Source organism: Sphaeramia orbicularis, chromosome 6 (genome assembly GCF_902148855.1).
Source record: "Sphaeramia orbicularis chromosome 6, fSphaOr1.1, whole genome shotgun sequence".
NCBI lineage: Eukaryota > Metazoa > Chordata > Actinopteri > Kurtiformes > Apogonidae > Sphaeramia > Sphaeramia orbicularis.
The window spans coordinates 28,645,545-28,666,520 of record NC_043962.1 but is presented as its reverse complement, the minus strand read 5'-3'; the positions used below and the strand labels follow the sequence as shown (position 1 = coordinate 28,666,520).

The 20,976-nt window shown below is 36.4% G+C and overlaps 1 protein-coding gene across 1 annotated transcript; it reads left to right on the top strand.

The window, feature by feature from the left end:
* Nucleotides 1-216: 216 nt before the first annotated feature.
* st8sia2 (ST8 alpha-N-acetyl-neuraminide alpha-2,8-sialyltransferase 2) lies at nucleotides 217-19,854 on the top strand. The gene is made up of 7 exons (XM_030136053.1): nucleotides 217-523; nucleotides 1,881-1,937; nucleotides 3,382-3,522; nucleotides 3,620-3,877; nucleotides 7,929-8,222; nucleotides 15,174-16,708; nucleotides 17,688-19,854. Exons 1-6 carry the CDS (start codon nucleotides 426-428, stop codon nucleotides 15,481-15,483), a joined length of 1,158 nt encoding a protein of 385 aa, XP_029991913.1. The 5' UTR covers nucleotides 217-425; the 3' UTR covers nucleotides 15,484-16,708; nucleotides 17,688-19,854.
* Nucleotides 19,855-20,976: the final 1,122 nt, after the last annotated feature.

Below are 20,976 nucleotides of genomic sequence, written 5' to 3'. Positions count from 1 at the left end.
TGTGTATGGGGGGTATAAAAATGGAAGAGTTGGCCCCTGTGCCTTTAAGACTGCATGTGGTCTACATCTTGGGTGCTCCCATGGCAGGATCCGTAGGTGCATGCTTTCAAAGTTTGACTGGGGAATAGAGAGAAGCATCAGAGGAGAGGGAGGAAACCAGAAACAGGACCGGCGGAGTGGGAGTGGGAGTGGGGAGAGGAGAGGAGGGGAGAGGGGGGGGGAGAGAGATCAACTAACGGACGAAACAGGACAATAACGGGACCGTGGGCTTTGCGTGGGAGGGTCCCACTCTTGGCGATAAGAACAAAGACAGAGATGACCGAGCAGGATTTGGTAGAGGAGTAAATGGGAACCAGGAGAAGGGGACTGGACCAGTGTCGGATGAACGGAGGGGCTCCAGGCTGCAGCCCACCCCTCCTTCAGCCATGCCGCTTGTATTCCGCACGCTGTTGTTCGGCTTTGTAACCCTGCTGGTGGTGCTTTTGATAATTGATGATATTGCAGAAGTGGAGGAAGAAACTGCGTAAGTAACACGTTTGCGTTTGTTTGGTGCGCGCTGTGCGTTTTTTTCTTCTCCATCAGGTTATTCCCATGCAGAGCGCACAAGATAATACTAATAATAATACTAATAATAAGTCAGATGGGGTGGAAAAAAAGAACTGACAGACATGAATGCGTTTTTTCACACTGATTTAGGAGTTTGGAGTTGAATGTGGAGTGCGTTCCTGTCTGCTCTTACTACATTTGTAACACTTGGGTGCAGCGTAGCAGCTGTTCCGACAGCAGCCTGCCTGGGTCTCCAAGGATTAGGCTATTTGTCTTGCAGCAGCCTGCATGCGGGATAGGATACATTTACACTATGGGGGAGATAGAGAGGGGAGCTGGATATGATCACAGGCAACAGATTAGAAACAAAAAAAACTGGCTTTTCTCTTCCTTCTTTTTCATATTTTTTTAAGACTTTGTTGAGCAGTGCAGCACAAAATCCCCCCCACCTCAAGTCTCACTCATGCCCCACTTGTGTCTGACCTGCAAGAAAATGCATTCTTAATTTAGCATCAAAACTGTGCAACATCCATTTGCTGTAATTATTACCACTGCATGCACGAACAGGGTATGCTACCTGAATAGCAAATTCACTTTTCACCCTCACCCACCCCCCACCCCCCCCTCCTTTTTTCTTTTTTTTTCTTTTTTTTTTTTTGTTTGCAGCTTTTGGGGGTCTCACATTTCCCTCTCAGCAAGAACATTCAGCTTTGAATGCAATTACCCGTCTGTGGTTCATGTTGTAATGAGGTCATATTGGTTTGTGATTTGCCATCAGGGAAAAGAAGCAGAGACAGTTCCACTAGTGCATACAGGCATAAACATACAAAGAACCGAGAGCCCACCAGTCTGTTTGAGAAGCACCTATTTATTTCTCTGTTTTCCCATTTTGCATGTACGCACCGCAGGCAGATTGTCACCATTTTACCAGATGTGAACAAGGTCATGATTGTAAAATAGATGTGTGCAGTTTGTTTGATACAAAATAATCCAGAGTGCTACATGCAACACCACTAAAGAAATTACCCACTTGTCTGTGAAAAGAAAAAAAAAAAACCTCCTTTTAGTATAATGGGGCTCCATTAAGGCTACATTTCTCCTCATTACATCAGCAAATAGGCCCACAGTGCATTGCTCTAAAAATACCTTGATGCGTGCCTTTCACCTTCATTCTGTCTTAAAAGAAGGACGTACGGTATCACTTTCCCACTACAGCAGGTGCATTAATGTTTGAGAGGTTAGGATTTGATTAGAAGCTGAATATGAGCCATATGTCAGCTATCAGACTGCACTGTATGGGTCTTAATTCAATCTAAATAGTTTTTCTTTTGTAGAAATGCTGGACACTCAAAGAAGATGAACTTGCATCGACTCATCCCTAAACCGCACAGGTCTGAAATCCAGTCACAGAAACAGGAGATAGAGATACAGTATGAACTTTGTAACAGCATTAATTACCCACAATTCATTCTGTCATTAGGAGAGTAAGGGTCCACCATGTCCAATGACAGGACATGGTGGAAAAGCTAGTAAAGTTAAACTTGTTTGCATATAGATAGATAGATAGATAGATAGATAGATAGATAGATAGATAGATAGATAGATAGATAGATAGATAGATAGATAGATAGATAGATAGATAGATAGATAGATAGATAGATAGATAGAAAGTCAATTTTATTTATAGAGCACTTTTCACAGTCACAAAGTGCTATACAGTGTGAAGAACAAATAAACAGTACAAATAAAAGTACAGTTGAAATACCACAAAATAAAATTTAAAATACAATTAAAATATAATAAATACATAAAGTGCAATCAGTTTGTAGCAGCCCTGAGTCAGTTGGGAAATTCAAAAGCCAGCTTGAACAGGAGAGTTTTGAGGTGTTTTTTTAAAACTCTCTACAGAATCCATGGACCATAGGTGTAGAGGTAGGTCATTCCAAAGACATAGATAGATAGATAGATAGATAGATAGATAGATAGATAGATAGATAGATAGATAGATAGATAGATAGATAGATAGATAGATAGATAGATAGATAGATAGATAGATAGAATAAAACATAAACACTCACCATCTGAATAAAGCAGATCATAAGTAAAAGTATTGTGTTTGCAGTGTTTTAAATGGGATTATCTGCAGTCATGGAAAAAATTCTTAGACCACCCCTTGTTTACTTCAATTTCTTGTTCATTTTAATGCCTGGTACAACTAAAGGTACATTTGTTTGGACAAATATAATGATAACAACAAAAATAGCTCATAACAGTTTAATTTCAGGGCTGATATCTATCCATTTTCCATGGTTTTCTTGATAATAACTAAAATCACTAAAGTTCGTACATCAATGTCTATGGAATTGTACTGCCAAAAACAGTACTTTTAGGCATTCCAAGTTTTCTTTTCTGTCTGTTTTAGTCACATGATACACACAGGAGTTAGTACTTGATTGATAACCATTGTTTTTGGTGACTTTTGATGGTTTAATCATTTTTTCCGTGACTGTGGATAGATAGATAGATAGATAGATAGATAGATAGATAGATAGATAGATAGATAGATAGATAGATAGATAGATAGATAGATAGATAGATAGATAGATAGATAGATAGATAGATAGATAGATAGATAGATAGATAGATAGATAGATAGATAGATAGATAGATATGATAAAACATAAACACTCACCATTTGAATAAAGCAGATCATAAGTCATAGTATTATGTTTGCAGTGTTTTAAATGGGACTAACGAGATAATGTCCCACAAATCAAATGTGTCTGTACATAATAACAGCTGGTGTCAATGATATGACTTTGTTTACTTATTTAGAAAGGCTGTGGCGCATGTCAAACCAACTGCTTTGGCAAGATCAGCTAAAGATATAAATCGTCATCATCCGAGCTGCAACAACACTGCCAAGCTCTCATCCAACAGCTGGACTTTCAACAAGACCCTTTCTAACATCATCAGGTAGAGCTGCGGTTCTCCTCGAATTGTCTCCACTAGGTTTTAACACTGGACGTCGTGGAGTCTTTCACAATGCGTGGACGTTGTCTTTGTTTTACAGGAAGAACATTCTGCGATTCCTTGATCCGGAGCGTGACATTTCTATTCTGAAAGGCACACTTAAACCAGGAGATATCATCCATTATGTATTTGATCGACACAGCACCACAAACATCTCAGAAAATCTCTACCGTCTCCTGCCAACTGTGTCCCCGATGAAGAACCAACATCACAGGCGTTGCGCCATCGTCGGAAACTCTGGGATCTTACTCAACAGTAGCTGCGGACCTGAGATCGACTCCCACGACTTTGTCATCAGGTATTTTCTGCCACTGAACACCACAAGTCATTGGAGAACTGGAAGTCTCCCGTATAAAATAAATCATGACACCTGAAAGATGACCATAATTGAAATGGATTAGCAAATTAGTCTCAGTTTATCTCACTTAGTTGAGAGTATAATTCACATTGGAATCATAATCACTTTTTTGCCTTCTTAGTTTAAGTCAGGTTTTGGAGTTGTGCTCACACAGCTGGAAATATATTAATTGCACTTGTGAAAAAGCTGTCAGAGCTTCTTAATGATTCAAAGTTGGAAATGAGCTGCCAGGCTAAGAGCAATTAAATGCATGATTATACATGAAATTGGCATTTTTGGAAAGCTCTGGCATCAAATAGAAACACATTGTGCTTTTTAGTGGAAACATCGGCACCCTCAGGAGTCCAGAGCTCTTTCTTTTTCCAGACGATTCAGTTTGTGAAGCCGTCAGCCAGCTCTGTTTGTGTTTGGGTGTAAGGAAAGGGGTTGCTGAGTGGCTGAGTGGGTTATTTATCACCATTCAAACTTGTCATTGAAGGTGAAATAAATCTGTGTGTATGTGGTGATACTGTAATTGAAGGGAAATGTGAAAAACTCCTTTGGTTGGCATTCTGTGTGTAGGTAGGAATCTGCAAAAAGACCTCCTTAAAAAAAAAAAACATCCTTTCATAAATCAGTGTGCTAAATGCTGTTGCATAAAGGAGGTAGGAAATAAGTGTCTGCTTAATCAATAGCTGAATTCACCTCAGAATGTGAGTGCGCCCCTTCTTACTCTGGAATCGATCCTGTTGTCTTTGGATCTTGGTTTTTTTTGTTTTTGTTTTTTTTTTCGAAGCGCTGCGTGTTACAGGGAGATGTGGAGGGGTCATGATTTGCAGACTCCGACAGCATGATAATAAGGGTCATCGCTGTAATGGTTGGCTGAAGGCAGACAACTGGGAATGTGGCATTTTGAGAAGCTGAGGAATTTGCCGTGGCATTCATGTATCAGATTGAGAGATAATGTCTCTGCTAAATATAGTCCGCTGCCCTATGCTCAGTTCCCACAAAGTAGGTTTACACTGATTGGGGTGCCACTGGTAGAGATCACTTTATTTTAGTGAAACGAAAGGGAACAGAGTGTGATTTGTGATGTTAAATATTCAGTATGTCAGATTTTGTGCATGCTTGTGGGTTTAGAGGTCATGTTGGAGTCTGTTTTGCATCTTAGCTGCCTACATCACTGATTTACTGCTATGCAATGGACAGTTTATTTTTGATATATATGGCATTTTTGTGTTTTGTGCAGGCTTAGTCAGGATTTATTTTGATATGCATAAGATTTGTTAAGCTTACTTATGGACGCTGACATGGGAATTTATGGTCAGTAAAAAGATAAGGTAAGAGGGCTCCTTTTCAAATATGTTTTCTTTTCTTTTTTATATAGATTTTTCTTGTATTGGTCTTAAATGTTGATATTCAAAATAAACAATCAATCAATCAATAAAAAAATGTTTAAAAAAATCTATCACTGGCAGATATTTTTGACAAATCAGTTATAATTTAGCATACAGTCGCGGAAAAAATTATTAGACTATCAAAATTCATCAAAAACAATGGTTATGCAATCAAGTACTAACTCCTGTGTGTATCATGTGACTAAAACAGACAGAAAAGAAAACATGGAATGCATAAAAGCACTGTTTTTGTCAGTACAATGCCATAGCTATTGATGTAAGAACTGAAGTGATTTTGGTTATTATCAAGAAAACATGGAAAATGGATAGATATCAGCTCTGAAATTAAACTCTTATGAGCTATTTTTGTTGTTTTAATTATATTTGTCCAAACAAATGTACCTTTAGTTGTACCAAGCATTAAAATGAATAAGAAATTGAAGAAAACAAGGGTGGTCTAATAATTTTTTCTGTGACTGTGTATGTGGATTTGTGCTTCTCCATTTAAAAAATCAGATTCTAACTCCCATGCTCTACCATTCATGCAGACTTGTGTGTCTATAATTGTTTCTAATGGATACTCATTACATGTTACAGACTGCATTTCGTAAGTAAACAATAGCTAGGCTTGTGGAGAAGCAGAAGAGAGAATAATGCTCACCTTTTGGATTTTCATTACCCTGTTTTGTTTTGTTATGCTGGATGAACACAACCAAGAAAGTCAGGGATGGAGCCCATTTTTAAGGGCTATTCACATACATTACATTACATATTGACCCCCTTCTGCTACAGGGTTGACTCATTAGAATGAGAATGACAATCAGAGGTGATGTCAAATAGACATTTTTCAGTGTTTTACTCATAATTAACCCATAAGGACCCAGTGCGACATTTTTGGCACTTTCCAAATGAATTTTTCTCTATATATAACCATCCTTAAGTGGTTTATCACCATTTATTGTAATATTATCTTCTGTATTTTGTTTTTTTTTTTTTTCAGTGAAAATCAGGTATTTTCCAACATTTAATTTACTAATCATGTAGATGTTCATAAAAGCTCAGAGTAAAGTTGAGGAATATTATATCAAAAATAGAGAAAACTGAAGAAAAAGTGACTTTTCCAGTAAAATCTGAACATAAATCAAGTGTCTCCATCCACTGTCATTGATCCAACGCCATGGGTTTTACTGGTGAATCAATGTTGTAGAAGATGACAGTGTTTCCACGGTAACTACGGAGCCTCTGAACGTCCAAATGGGTCATATCTGATGACCATGAAAATATGACAAACTGTATTTTGCACAAATGATTTCTATGTATTGATAGGATTAGTGGATCAACAGGTATTAAACAGTTTATATGGTTTTGGTAGATGGTGAATGTTTGGGTCTTTACAGGTTAAAGGGGTCATATTTTGCTAAACCCACTTTTATTAGTCTTTGGTACATTTATTTGTGTATTTGGACCCTAATAGTTCATAAAGTTTGAATTTGAACCCTCTAGGTGCTGCAAAGCTATTTTTATGTTAATTCCAGCAAAAATCGAGTGGATTTCCACAACCCGTTTTAATTCCTGCTTAACTTGTTACATTTTATAACTAGTTACATCACGACATTTGCACATATAAGGTCAAGATTTCCGATGAACATTTTTTCCGAATACACCATAATTGTTTGTCAGCAGCAGCAGTTGTAGTCCATACTGAAAATATGTCCAAACTTCGAGCTGTTTACCTAAAATGTTCAGTTGTTGATTGTATTAACAAACTTAAGTGGCTGAACAGGACAGAAAGCATGGTCAACAACCTGGGGAGGGGGGGCTCATGTGCATTAAAGTGTCATGAGATAACTTTTTTGTTGTGATCTGGTGCTATATAAATAAAATTTGATTGATTGAGTGATTTAATTGGTTTTCCCCTGTAAGTCGCTTTGGAAAAAAGCGTCTGCCAAATGCATAAATGCATAAACATGCATTTAAAGGGCCAGCACTCAAAACGACCTTTCTGGTGTCATTACTCAAAAATAGGCTTGAAGATGGACCTGTGGAGTTTAACTAATGAAGAATTCAGACCCAAGCAGAGCATTTACAGCTTATGTAGACCACAGGGAAATGTTTTAAAATGCATAATTCCATTTAAAAAAGCTAAATATCACTCCTATAAAATATAATAAGAATTTGGCAGAAATTTGAAGAATAAAAACTCATTGTACTGTAAAACAAAAAGTGTGAAAATTAAAAAGTTGGACCAGTATTTAGCCAATGTGAGATACTAGAACTAGTCTTCAGAGTTAGAGAAATTTACTGGAGAAATAAACAGAGAGAGCAGCCTGCTAGATGCCTTTGTACAAAACCAGGGAACAGACAGTCTGACTGTCCAGAGGACTGCATCCACCTGCCAGCAACTCAAAAACTCAATAATTGAAATGCTGTATCAGACCCAGTTGTTTGTTTCTACCTTTTTCCACTGGGGATGTAACCTTCGTGCTGCTAACAAGTATTAGTTGTATTTGTTTCCCTGTTGACAACAGTATCTCAGATGGTACAGGATAGAGAAACTGGACCAAAACTGACATTTTGAGTAGAATTTGCTGAGCTGTGTGCTTGTTTGTCTGAAGGTGTAACCTGGCACCGGTGGAGGAATACTCTCAGGACGTGGGCCGGCGAACCAACCTGGTTACAATGAACCCCTCGGTGGTACAGCGAGCCTTTCAGGACCTGGTTAGTGATGAATGGAGGGAGCGTTTTTTACGGAGGCTGCAGAGCCTCAGTGGCAGCGTGCTGTGGATACCGGCTTTCATGGCCAAAGGGGGAGAGGAGCGTGTGGAGTGGGCCCTCCGTCTCATCCTGTTGCACACTGTGGACGTGCGCACCGCCTTCCCCTCACTACGCCTTCTCCACGCTGTCAGAGGGTAAGAGCGGCTCAAGCTGGCAGCTGCTGCGTCTCATAAGGACACCTGTGAGCAGCATAATCATGGGGTTGGCACACTGTAATCTGTAGCCCAGGTGGCTATTTTTACACAGAGCATTAGAGCTGATCACCAGGCACAGTGTGAAAAAGCTGCCTTATCTATTATCACTTATCACACACCTCTGCTGAAAGTGTGACTCAACACAACAAACCATGGGTAATATCTCCTGTCTTTTAATGATAGAGAACACTTGGTCACAGAGATCAAACTCTGAACATCTAATCATCTCTAAAGGAGGGGAAGAGAGGGTGTGCACATACGTCACTTCCCCCCCGGGTCACGCCCCTCTAAGTCAGACTGAGTGGTAAAAACCAAGATGGAGTACAGCAGTAAACACAGCCAGACCGGGAAAATGTGAAATATGAAATTAAATTAAGGACAACTGGACTGGACATGGATCCGTACGAGCTACCAAAGAACAAGTGGTCCACGAACACTGACATGTAGCCTGAAATCGCATATCCGAACATCCAGGGCGTAGGGGATCGTCGCTATTTTGACCTGAAACAAATATACATGGTTTCATCATCACTGACAACCAGGGTCCAAAACTAGGCAGAGAACCAGCTGATCCAAAGTGCATTTACAGTAGACTGTTTACTGACCCCAGTGAATATATGCATAATCTACTGGGACTGAGGAGGTTTACGTCTAGTTCAGATCAAGTACTTTATACAACACAGATACTACTGCTGTGGACCAGCAGGGTACGACTTTATTCTTGTAATATTATGGCTTTATTGTCGGAATATGACAACTTTAACCTCATAAACGAATGACATTTTGGTTAAATTATGAGGGGTTTTTTTATAACTATGACTTTATTCGCATAACATTGTGATTCTTTTTGTATTCGACTTTATCATAAAATTACCGGTTTTATATCGATATTTTATGACTTTATTCTCGTAGTGACAAGCGTTTTATTTTCTTATGTGGCCCTAATACGCTGTCATAGCTTTATTCTCCATTACCCCCGTATTTGAAAAACTAGGTTAGCCTCAGTTTAAGTTAGTTTACGAATCATGTAGGAGCACAAGGTTCATAATCACAAAATGAAGACAAAAACTATGAAAGATCTGATCATGAAACCAAGAGCTTTACTAAGAAGTAACATTAGCCAAAACAATACGTCATTTAAGGTATGATTTGACCCAAAAATACAGCATAAATTAATGTTACCTGACACCAAACAGGATCCACAGATCTAGGTTTGGTTTCCTGGATTTGTGGATCCATCTATGTCTCTTTTCTTTGTCTTTCGGTGTCTATAAAACAATAGCTCCAACTGATTTTCAAAACTGTTCATATAATCAATTGCACAACAGCTCTTCCTCATTTTTTATTAAATATTGTTCTTCAGTTTAGACAGTGTTGAAGCCAACGCTGTCACTCATTCTCCCTCTTTCTGCCATTCAGTGGGCGTAACCGTGGTGACTTCCGCTAGTGGTGACGTCATTTGTATACCCTCTATAGTTTGGAGCAGTTCAGCATTTTTGGATCCATTCATTTATTTTCTTGCCAGAATAAGATAAAGCAATCAAAAACATTTTCATGTTTGTGTGCATATTATGGAGCTGGAGACAGGAGGTGATTGCTTTAGCATAAGAAGCCAAATACAGTCGCAGAAAAAATTATTAGACCACCCCTGTTTTCTTCAATTTCTTGTTCATTTTAACGCTTGGTACAACTAAAGGTACATTTGTTTAGACAGATATAATGATAACAACAAAAATAGCTCATAAGAGTTTAATTTCAGAGCTGATATCTATCCATTTTCCATGTTTTCTTGATAATAACCAAAATCACTTCAGTTCTTACATCAGTAGCTATGGCATTGTACTGACAAAAACAGTGCTTTTATGCATTCCATGTTTTCATTTCTGTCTGTTTTAGTCACATGATACACATAAGAGTTAGTACTTGATTGCATAACCATTGTTTCTGAAGACTTTTGATGGCGTAATAATCTTTTTCTGCAACTGTATGCTGAATTATAATTGATTTGTCAAAAACATCTGCCGGTGATAGATTTTTTTTTTTTTTTAAATTGATTGATCAATTGTTTATTTCAAATATCAACATTTAATACAACGAGAAAAATCAATATAAAAAAGAAAAGAAAACATATTCAAAAGGGAGCCCCTTCCCCTATCTTTTTACTGACCATAAATTCCCATGTCAGCACCCGTAAGTAAGCTTAACAAATCTTGTACATACCAAAATAAATTCTGACTAAGCCTGCACAAAACACAAAAATGGTATACATAGCAAAAATAAACTGTCCACATATCACATATCATATCATATCATAGTGGAGAAAAAAAAGTAACTTTTGCTTGGTGTGATTTCTTAACACTAGAATAAAATCACTGAAATCTATAATAGACCTTAACACTAGAAAAAATGCCAAAAAATTAAAAGCAAGTTGTGATTATTATGAGCAATGAGAAGACCATTATCTAGGATATATTTAATATTTTCACTCTTGAGAAACTCTGCAGTTGGTCTCACTCTTAAAACAAAGAGAGCCATCAGGTTCTTCTGCATGAAAATTATGCAATCCATTGTTTTAGCTTGTTTTTGGTTCAGTCTAGTTCAATATTAGCTGGAATATCTTATTAGGACAATGTTGTATATCTATGAGATTACTTTTCTAATGAAGCGTGCTTGATAAGATTGTTTTTCTTTAAAAAAAAAAAAAATCCAATTTCCCAGAAATATTGCTTTTGGACTTAACTGTATCTCAGAGGATTAATAACCAAGATGTGGTGATTCTTTCACAACAACAAAATAGTAAGTAAGTAAGTAAAGTTTATTCATAAAGTGCTTTTTCAGTGCTTTATGCAGTACATAAAATGGGTGCAATAAACAACATAAGAATAATTTAATAAAATAAGTAAAAAGGATAAATCCATCAACCAAATGCTTTCCTAAATAAAAACGTCTTGAGCTGCTTTTTAAAAGAGTCGACCACATGGAGGGACAGAGGCAGGTCATTCCACAGTCTGGGGGCTACAGCCTGAAAGGACTGGTCTCCTAGTTTTAAAACCAGTCTTTGGGACCTTCAGGAGGCTCTGGTCTGAAGACCTAAGGGTGTGCCCTTAGGAGTAGGTGCACAACAAGGCAGCAATATACCGAGGGGCCTGACCATTCAATGCCCGGAAAGTCAGGGCTAAAAGTTTAAAATCAATACGAAATTTGACTAGAAGCCAATGAAGAACTGACAAAATAGGGGTGATGAAAATGTTTGTAAAAACTATAAATACATGCTTTTATGATGCTTAAGGTGTTAGAACTTCCAGATTGTTTTTGTCAGCAGTGGCACCGTTCAGTAAAAGCCATGAGCAGAAATATAAACTGCCTCTCCTGCTGTCAGTCTTCTCATTTAGCCCTGAAAAATAATTAAAACATTTATTTCCCACAGTGTTGAACTAATCCTTTAATTGGAGCTCTGGTTCTGCAAAGTTTGGCCACTACGCCAAGCAAAGATCAAATACTTTACAGCAAATATTTATGAAAACATGACTTATAACTGGAGATTAAATGGACTTTTTTTTTTTTTTTCGCTCTGAATTGAATATTTATATAGAGTTGTGGAGAAGCCTGTGCAGAGGCTCAGGAATAGCACAGATAATAAGCTACAGGCTGTTCAGCTGTGGTGTAACTGGACTTGTATAGTGTGTACTTGTGTAGTGTGCTGATTTGTTTGTTTTCTCGCTAATCATAGATGTAGTTTGGGGGGAATTTCTTTTTTTTGCATCTGTCACAAACAGCTTCCACTGCCTACAGGCTTTTACAAAAATCCCTCTTTGCAATTTTTTTTGCTGCCCTTGCCTCTCTCAGCACTGAAAGCGGACACAATGCTCTGGAAATTTCCTGCCTCGTTAAAAGCCTGACAACCAGTGCTGGTCAGTGACCAAATTCAACCATTTTGTATGCCCCAACTAACACTAGGTATTGCAGAACAGTCGAACTGGGCTGTGATTTTTCTCAAGAACACAGTAAAAGATAATAATTCACCTTAAACTCTTCCAGTGGTGTCTATTAAATGCTTCACATGCCATTTAACTGCCCCTGAGAGCGCTATTTTTCTCAGTAAGGTTGAATTTTAAATCAGAAGTCACTCATTATGCACAGAGGAGGACATCCAAATGCCCTATCAGATAATTTCACTAATAATTAGACCCACTTCTGCGGTTTTCACCTCCTGTAGTGTTGGGTTGAAGTGTAAACCTTCCCGCTGTTTGCCCTTCGTTGCACATGAACGGCTTTAAATAGCACGACCTCTGCAACTCAACACAACCTTCCACACTAACCACTGAGTGCACAGCTGGCCTCGAGGCTGCAGAGACGGGCTCCTGACTGGAAAGGTAAATTAAATTGGAGCAGGTGAACAACTGACCTCCTACCTCTGAAGTCGCACCTGAAGGCATCATGCGGCGTCTGTTCTTCACTGGAGATTTTAGGCCCTTAGAAAATGTGCCGAGCAGCTTCGATGGAGGCTGTGTCTGCTGCAGTGACAGAACATATGTGCTCAGCAAACATCCTTCCACAAAAAAAAAGAGAGAAAGAAAGAAAGAAAAAAAAAATCTAGGTTATGTAATCTGAAAGCCTGTTTCTGGGTTCAAAACTTTCCAACTTTGGGAAGTTTCTTTTTCCACAGAAATTGGTGAAATAACTGTGTATCACTGTATTTATTTCCAGTTTTTTAGTTTCTTTTTTGCCAATGATTATTTTATGCAAACAGCTGTGAAAAAAACATGGAGAAATGTATTATTTCAGTGCGAACATAGGCAGAGCTACAAAATATAATGACAAATTATTGATAAAATAATTAATCATAATTTTATATAGTGATGAATATTGCAGTAAACATTTTTATTTTGTCTCTAGGGTTAATTCTGTCTTTTCTTCTAATCCTTATTGTTTTAAATGTTCTACCTCAAGATTTCTGTAATATTTGTCACATTTTGACCCTAAATCATTTTAACTGTATGGTTTCTTCAATCACACTGTCAGGAATAAAATTCAGCCTTTCAAAAAATATATATATATATTAATTTGACATTTATCATGATGGTTATTGACAACGACTGACATGTTTAGTTTGACAATGATAATATTTAATATCAGCAGGAAAGGGAAGCCCCATGAAATGTAGGTGTGATTTGTCCTAGTATTTTTGTCCATATAGTGTTTTTACAATGAAAGGGAAAGTGCACATTTCTGAAACAGGAAAATATTGAAAAGTTTCCTCACTCTGGGAATTATTTAAATGTTTAACTGATCATGAAAATATTAGATTATGTTACTGTGAGTTGATTTAACAATTTAGCCTGTAATGGCTTCAAGCCTTGTTTTGGTCTAATGGGCTAAATCCCTTGTTAAGATGATTTGGTCTACAGCAGGGACAGATTCAGTCTGGACAAAAGGTGTTCTCATTAGGACACAGCTCCACTCTGCATGTTCCAGCTCGTACAGGATATTTGAATTAATATGGAAACCCAGAGGGAAACGGTCATAGTGAAAGATGAATACTGGAAATAGGATTTGGTTCCTTGTGAATACTGACTTGAATAGAATAGAATAGAATAGAATAGAATAGAATAGAATAGAATAGAATAGAATAGAATAGATAAAGTGGAATAGAATAGAATAGATAAAGTGGAATAGAATAGAATAGAATAGAATAGAATAGAATAGAATAGATAAAGTGGAATAGAATAGAATAGAATAGAATAGAATAGAATAGATAAAGTGGAATAGAATAGAATAGAATAGAATAGAATAGAATAGAATAGAATAGAATAGAATAGAATAGATAAAGTGGAATAGAATAGAATAGAATAGAATAGAATAGAATAGAATAGAATAGAATAGAATAGAATAGAATAGATAAAGTGGAATAGAATAGAATAGAATAGAATAGAATAGAATAGAATAGAATAGAATAGAATAGAATAGAGCATAGTAAAAGAGTAGAATAGAATAGAATAGAATAGAATAGAATAGAATAGAATAGAATAGAATAGAATAGAATAGGTAAAGTGGAATAGAATAGAATAGAATAGAATAGAATAGAATAGAATAGAATAGAATAGAATAGAATAGAATAGAATAGAATAGAGCATAGTAAAAGAGTAGAATAGAATACAACAGAATAGAACAGAATAGAATAGAATAGAATAGAATAGAATAGAATAGAATAGAATAGAATAGAATAGAGCATAGTAAAAGAGTAGAATAGAATAGAATAGAATAGAATAGAATAGAATAGAATAGAATAGAATAGAATAGATAAAGTGGAATAGAATAGAATAGAGCATAGTAAAAGAGTAGAATAGAATAGAATAGAATAGAATAGAATAGAATAGAATAGAGTAATAGAATAGAATAGAATAGAATAGAACATAGTAAAAGAGTAGAATAGAACAGAATAGAATAGAATAGAATAGAATAGGTGGTCTCTGCCAGCGACAGTGCACTTCCATCTAAGTAGTAACACAATAAGATACAGACATCTTTAAAAAAGTATAAAAATATAAAAGTGTGCAGTTGAAAAATACGTACAAAATAGAGCTATACTGTATGAAAGGCTAAGATTTAAAAATTTAAGGTAGTATAAAATGTGTAAATGTAGTAGTGTAAACAGTGTAAACATTTCTAACTGTTACAGTGTGAACAGTGCAAATATAACAGTGTAGTCAGTGTAGTATGTAAGCAGACCTGTACCAGTGTAAGTGGTGCATGTGGTGGAAACAGTGCAATGAGAAAACTGCACTGTTTACAAAATGTGCTCTGTTGTTCTTAACTGTCCTCTTTGTTTTTCTGTGGTAGTTGCTGATTTACTGAATGCAACTTGTAACTGCAATTTGTCTTTGTCAATAGATACTGGTTGACCAACAACGTGCACATCAAGCGTCCGACCACCGGCCTCCTCATGTACACCCTGGCCACTCGATTCTGTGAAGAGATCCACCTCTACGGCTTCTGGCCCTTTCCTCTGGACCCCCATGGGAAAGCAGTCAAATACCACTACTACGATACTCTGAAATACGAGTACACATCCAGCTCCAGTCCTCACACCATGCCTTTGGAGTTCCGGACCCTGAGCACTTTGCACAGACAGGGGGCGCTCCAGCTCCATACTGGGACCTGTGATCTGTCGAGTGGACCACAGAGGGAGCTGCAGAATTAAGATCTCCATGGAAACCACTTCAGACTCTGTGCAAACATTTTTCTTCTTACTGTACTTTTATGACACTTGAATTAAGATATTTTCGGTATTTCAGAACATTTTTCTATCTATTGAGCTTTTAGAGACTTGTCTCAACAGCGTGTTTTACCTTTTAAGAGATTTCTATGGCAACCTTTAAAATAACAAAAACCCCTTTTATTTGCTTCCTTCTGCTGCTGTTCACTTGTTCTTTGAGATCCTGCCATGACCATCTGTTGGCCCCTTAATTTAATACCGAGTGTTTAAAATGGATATGAAATACTTTAAGGTTGCACAATTGCTGAGACACTGTAAATGTATGACTTAGTTTACACTGCGATAGGGCTCCATTAAGGGTGTGTAGTAATGTACCCAATGTGTCACCAGCATGACGACTTGTTCAAGTAATGGCTCCTGTGAGTCACTATTTGAACCACAAGATGGAAGCACTTAATTATCAGGGAGACACAATGAAAGAAAAATGCTGCCGACCTTACACACATTTGTTAGTTTGATATAATGAACCCTTTTAATTAGGACGTTTTAGTGACTTGATATGATATTCATCTTGTAATTCCAATTTCTACTGTGATTGTTTAGGTAGTTTTGTAGCTTCTTATGAATAGTAATAGCCCAGAGTCCATGTTATAATAAATATCTGAGTGGGCGTAGATGAACAGAAGTCTTAAGTCAGTTAATCAGATATGCCGTGTGATCATGTTCAGTTACCGTGGCAGCGGAGTGAAGAAATAAAAGCACGCTGAGTTGCACTCACCTTCAGTGAAGAAAACAGGGAGTGTACCAGCTGTTCACATAGGACTGTTTACATAGTCTTAGCAAACTTCTCTAACAGGCTTTTTGTCTCTGAACTGGAAATGTTAAAGTCAGACTGTAGCTTTCTACTTTTGGATGAATGTATAAGCATTGCAACAGATGCTGTAAGAATCGAGCCCCTTAATGTGCTTTAATGTAATTCTTAACCTGTCATGGATAAATAACACTTTCGAGTGCAATAAGCTTAGAAGAGCTGACAACTTGATGGCCTTGTGTGTGTCTGAGTTAATGTTCCACCAGTATAGGTGATCAGAGTATTTGTGAAATTTGACTAAAGCTGCCAAGAGATGACATTTTGTGCCTGTTGTCCATGTATCTTTATAATGTGACCATTCCCATATGTTCAGGGGTCATTAAAGACTCTAATGCAGTGGTTTTCAACCTTTTTGGGCTTGTGACCCCATTTTAACATCACAAATTTCTGGCGACCCCTGACATTCAAAACGGAGACATTTTTCTCTTGGAGATGCAGGTGAAGAAATCTTCCCATTCTCTATTCAGTCCAGTTTTCTGACTGTGACTGTGTCTGGGCCATGGTTATAATCGTTTTGGATTTTTCATTATAGTTTAGTTTTATTTAGTTTTGACTTTTTTTTTTCTCTAATTCAGTTAGTTTTAATTAGTTTTTAGCGCAGGTTTGCTAGTTTTTATTAGTTTTCGTTGTTTTCTAAATGCTTAGTTTTAGTTTTTTTTATATCTTTTATTTTCTTCACCATCGATTTCAAATAAATCCCATACAGGACTCTGCTGCTTTCTCCCAATTTTAGTCTCCATGTTTCCAGGTAGAGTGGGGACCAGAAGTGACAGACCATTAAATATCATTTGGTGCCACAAACTAAAATTGCTTGAGGGAAATAAATCGATTTCATATCAATCCGACATTGACAAAAGATGAAAACGAAGGGAATTTTATCCATAATTTGTATCCGTTTTACTTAGTTTTGTAAGCACACAAAATAGTTTCAGTTAGTTATTGTTTTTTTTCTTTTAATTATAGTTTTTATTAATTTCAGTTAACAAAAATGTTTTTACAATTCTAGTTTTTGTTGTTTTGTTACTTTTCGTTAACAATAATAACCTTGGTCTGGGCAGGCTGAAGCGTAGTAACGCATTCAGTCACATGATTGGGTCAATCAAGATACACCCTGTCAGATGTAATATCCTGCATTTTATTTGAACTTGATTTTTATCAGGAAAAGTGTGTGGTGTTTTAATAATAATGAAATATATATTGAATCATTAAAAACTATTTTTTATTTGTAATTATTATTTATTTTCTCATTGAAATTCAAGGCGAACCCATGTGGAGTCACAACCCCAAGGTTGAAAAACACTGCTGTAATGATTGACAGGATGGAAATAATACGTCATATGAATGTTTTAATGTAGTCATTTGTTAAATAACATAAAGACAAGAGAATGTGCAAACAGAATGTGCAAAAAAAAAAAAAATGCAGATTTGCTTTTTGTGCAAATATGGTCATGAAAGAGAGTTCATTATGAAAATTATGTGAAATTTTTATGTGAAATTAGTGAAATTTTGAGTGAAAGGCCAACATCCAATTGATATATCATGGTAAAAATATCAGTCTAATGCTAGTTATTCTTAAAATATCTCTCATCTCAGTGAAGGTCTAAAATGTTTATACGGTTTCTACATTGACCTGAAGCTGAAACTGGGACTTTTTCCAAGGGATGTGCGTATTTTTCTCCAAGAAAATGCCTTGTCTAATTAAAATTAACCAAGGTATTTGAAATATTCCAAGTGTACTGCAGTTCAACAAGTAGCCCCTCATGTGCTTCCAAACATGTGATTTGTCCATAAAAATGTTTTGACAGGATGCGCCTGTAGTCTAACATGTTGGCCTTATTACGCTGCCAATTAAGTTAAGAATAGACATGAAAGTTCTACTACGGACGTCAACAGGCTGGAGCAATGAAAGGTTTATTTGTGAGAGCTTGTCTGCAGGAAGCAAAAATAGAAACTCTCAGTAACCAACATGACAACATTTATTAACCCAGAATGTTGAATTTGTCACAGTTGACCAAAACACTCAAGTGAGATGTTGTTTTTGCTGTGAAGATATAGTGATTATATTGTATATGGCATTTTATTATTTTGTTTACACTATCTATACATCTGTCCAAAGCTTAGGCTGGAAACAAATCTTAACTTTTGCATGTTTTTCTCATTTTTCTTAACCTCTGAATCACTGACGACCCCTCCAAGCATAATCATTAAGTCATAAACATGATACGAGTACCAATATAGGCATGCTACATATTATTTGAAGGCTTTGATTCTCCATATTTTTTGCTGTTTGGGTATTTTTTATGGAAATCATGAGTACTAAAGCGTAATTCATCATAAAGTCAATAAGTGTATAAAGAATTGTTCATGTTCCTTTAGTCCAGGGAGAGTCCGTTATGATTTTAGGAGGTTTAGATAGAGAAAATGTCCTCATATACAGGTCCGCAGCATCATTAGTTATAATTTAGTTGTACATTAATTTATAAATATATTCAAGTAGCATTGACATTGTATCAGTATCTGTACTATGTGAACTCAATGATAAAAATTAAATGAAAAAAACAATAATTTGTTGCCATTTCATCAGTATTTTTTAGTGCAACTCTGGATTCTGGAGGTTTCATATATTCAGTATAACTCCAAGAACACCTATATTTTACAGTTATGTGCAAAGTGAACGTTCTTGCCTGTAGCAGTAACTACAGAAAGGATGAGAATGGAAAAGAAATAAAACTTCAAGCCTCTTGCTTAAAACGATTTAATACTTCAAAGGAAGCAGTTTTATTTCAGTAGTGTTTCAAATAAAAAGGAAACAGCCATGGGTACACATAACATCTCCGTCAGAAACCAAACAGAGCTGAGTCTTCAATTAAATGTTAACAGTTTGAAACATTTAACATTTTTTTGGTTTACATGTGGGATTAAGGAAATTAGCTGCAGTCTTTAAATAGGTACCACAATGACTTTGATTCATTTAACAAGAGGAACATTGTGAAGCAGATCTCAGCTCTAACAAAAAAAAAAAAAAGTCCAGAAATAGTATCATTAGATGAACAGGTTTTTCCACAACTTCACAGACATAAAGATAAAACAACAAGAGATGGAACAGGATAACTGTACAACAGAGTGTTTTGTGCAAGTTTATCTGCTAGTGGCAAACTTAGCAGAGCCACAAAAACGGACCTGCAGTTTTCTTCACATATAGAATCAAAGATTTAACCTGAACAATACTGAAATGACAAGTGGTCTCGTGTTATATGTACACTCCAACAGAGCAAAAACATAACATACCAGCAGCAGTCAGCCAAGTCAGAAGAACATTTTATCAAAAATACGGCTGAAAGTTTTATTTACACAATGATTTCATGTACTATTCATAAACCTTGTCTCACATTCACACAGGCTCCTGCATGTCAACTATATATTCACTATAAATGTATCCAGTCTTATGCTAATGTTAATAATTTGCTTTTGAAAAGAAAAAAAAATGAAATAGACACTTTTAATTCTGCAGAAAAGAAAATGCTGGATTAAAGATCTTTTTTTTTTTTTTTCCAAGGTCACTTGAAAACATCTGCGCCTGTGCTGCTATCATATGACACTATGGAGAAAAACAGACACAAAAGGTCACCTGTAACACTAAAGCTTACAGCATCTGAACGCACATTTTCTGCAGAATCTATTTCATGTATTTACCTTCTGTTGATATACTGTAATTACATTTTAGGTATGGATTGTCTTATGTCTTATAAGGTTTGTGAACTCCTTTGGTATTCCTTTCTTATATCCAGAATCAGACTGATTGTTAATCAATGTGTATCTTTGTATTTATATTAAAGATATATCAAGTATTAAACAGATTGTGTTTGATTCTTCACACAGTTTATCATGTCTTCTAATGGGCTATGTCTGTTTATCGTAATATTTCTATCAACAGTCAACGCCAGCTTAAAGGAGTGATATTTTACTTTTTTTAAATAGAATTATGCATTTTAAAACATTTCCCTGTGGTCTACATAAACTGTAAATGCGATGCTTGGGACTGAATTCCTCATTAATCAAACTCCACAGGTCCATGTTCAACCCTATTTCTGAGTAATGACGCCAGGAAGGTCATTTTGAGTGCTGGCCCTTTAAATGCAAATGACCCACTTCATGCCCCGCCCCCTCCAGGTTGTTTGCTGTGCTGTTCTGTCCCATTCAACCAATAACTGAACATTTTTGGTAACTGGCTCAAAGTTCAGACATATTTTCAGTTTTTACTACAACCGCTGGTGCTGACAAACAATTATGTCGTACTCAGAGAAATGTTCATCGGAAGTCTTGACCTTATATGTGCAAATGTCATGATGTAACTAGCTTTAGACGTAACAAATTAAACAGAAATTAAAACAAATTGTAGAAATCCACTCGATTTTTGCCAAAATTAATATGAAGATAGCTTTGTAGCACCTGGAGGGTTCAAATTCAAACTTCTTGAAATATTAGGGTCCCCAAATACACAAATAAAAGTACCAAAGACTAATAAAAGTGGGTTTAGCAAAATATGACCCCTTAAAAATAGCAAAGGCCAGTTTGGTATAATTTGTCATATTGTGTTACTCAGCTGG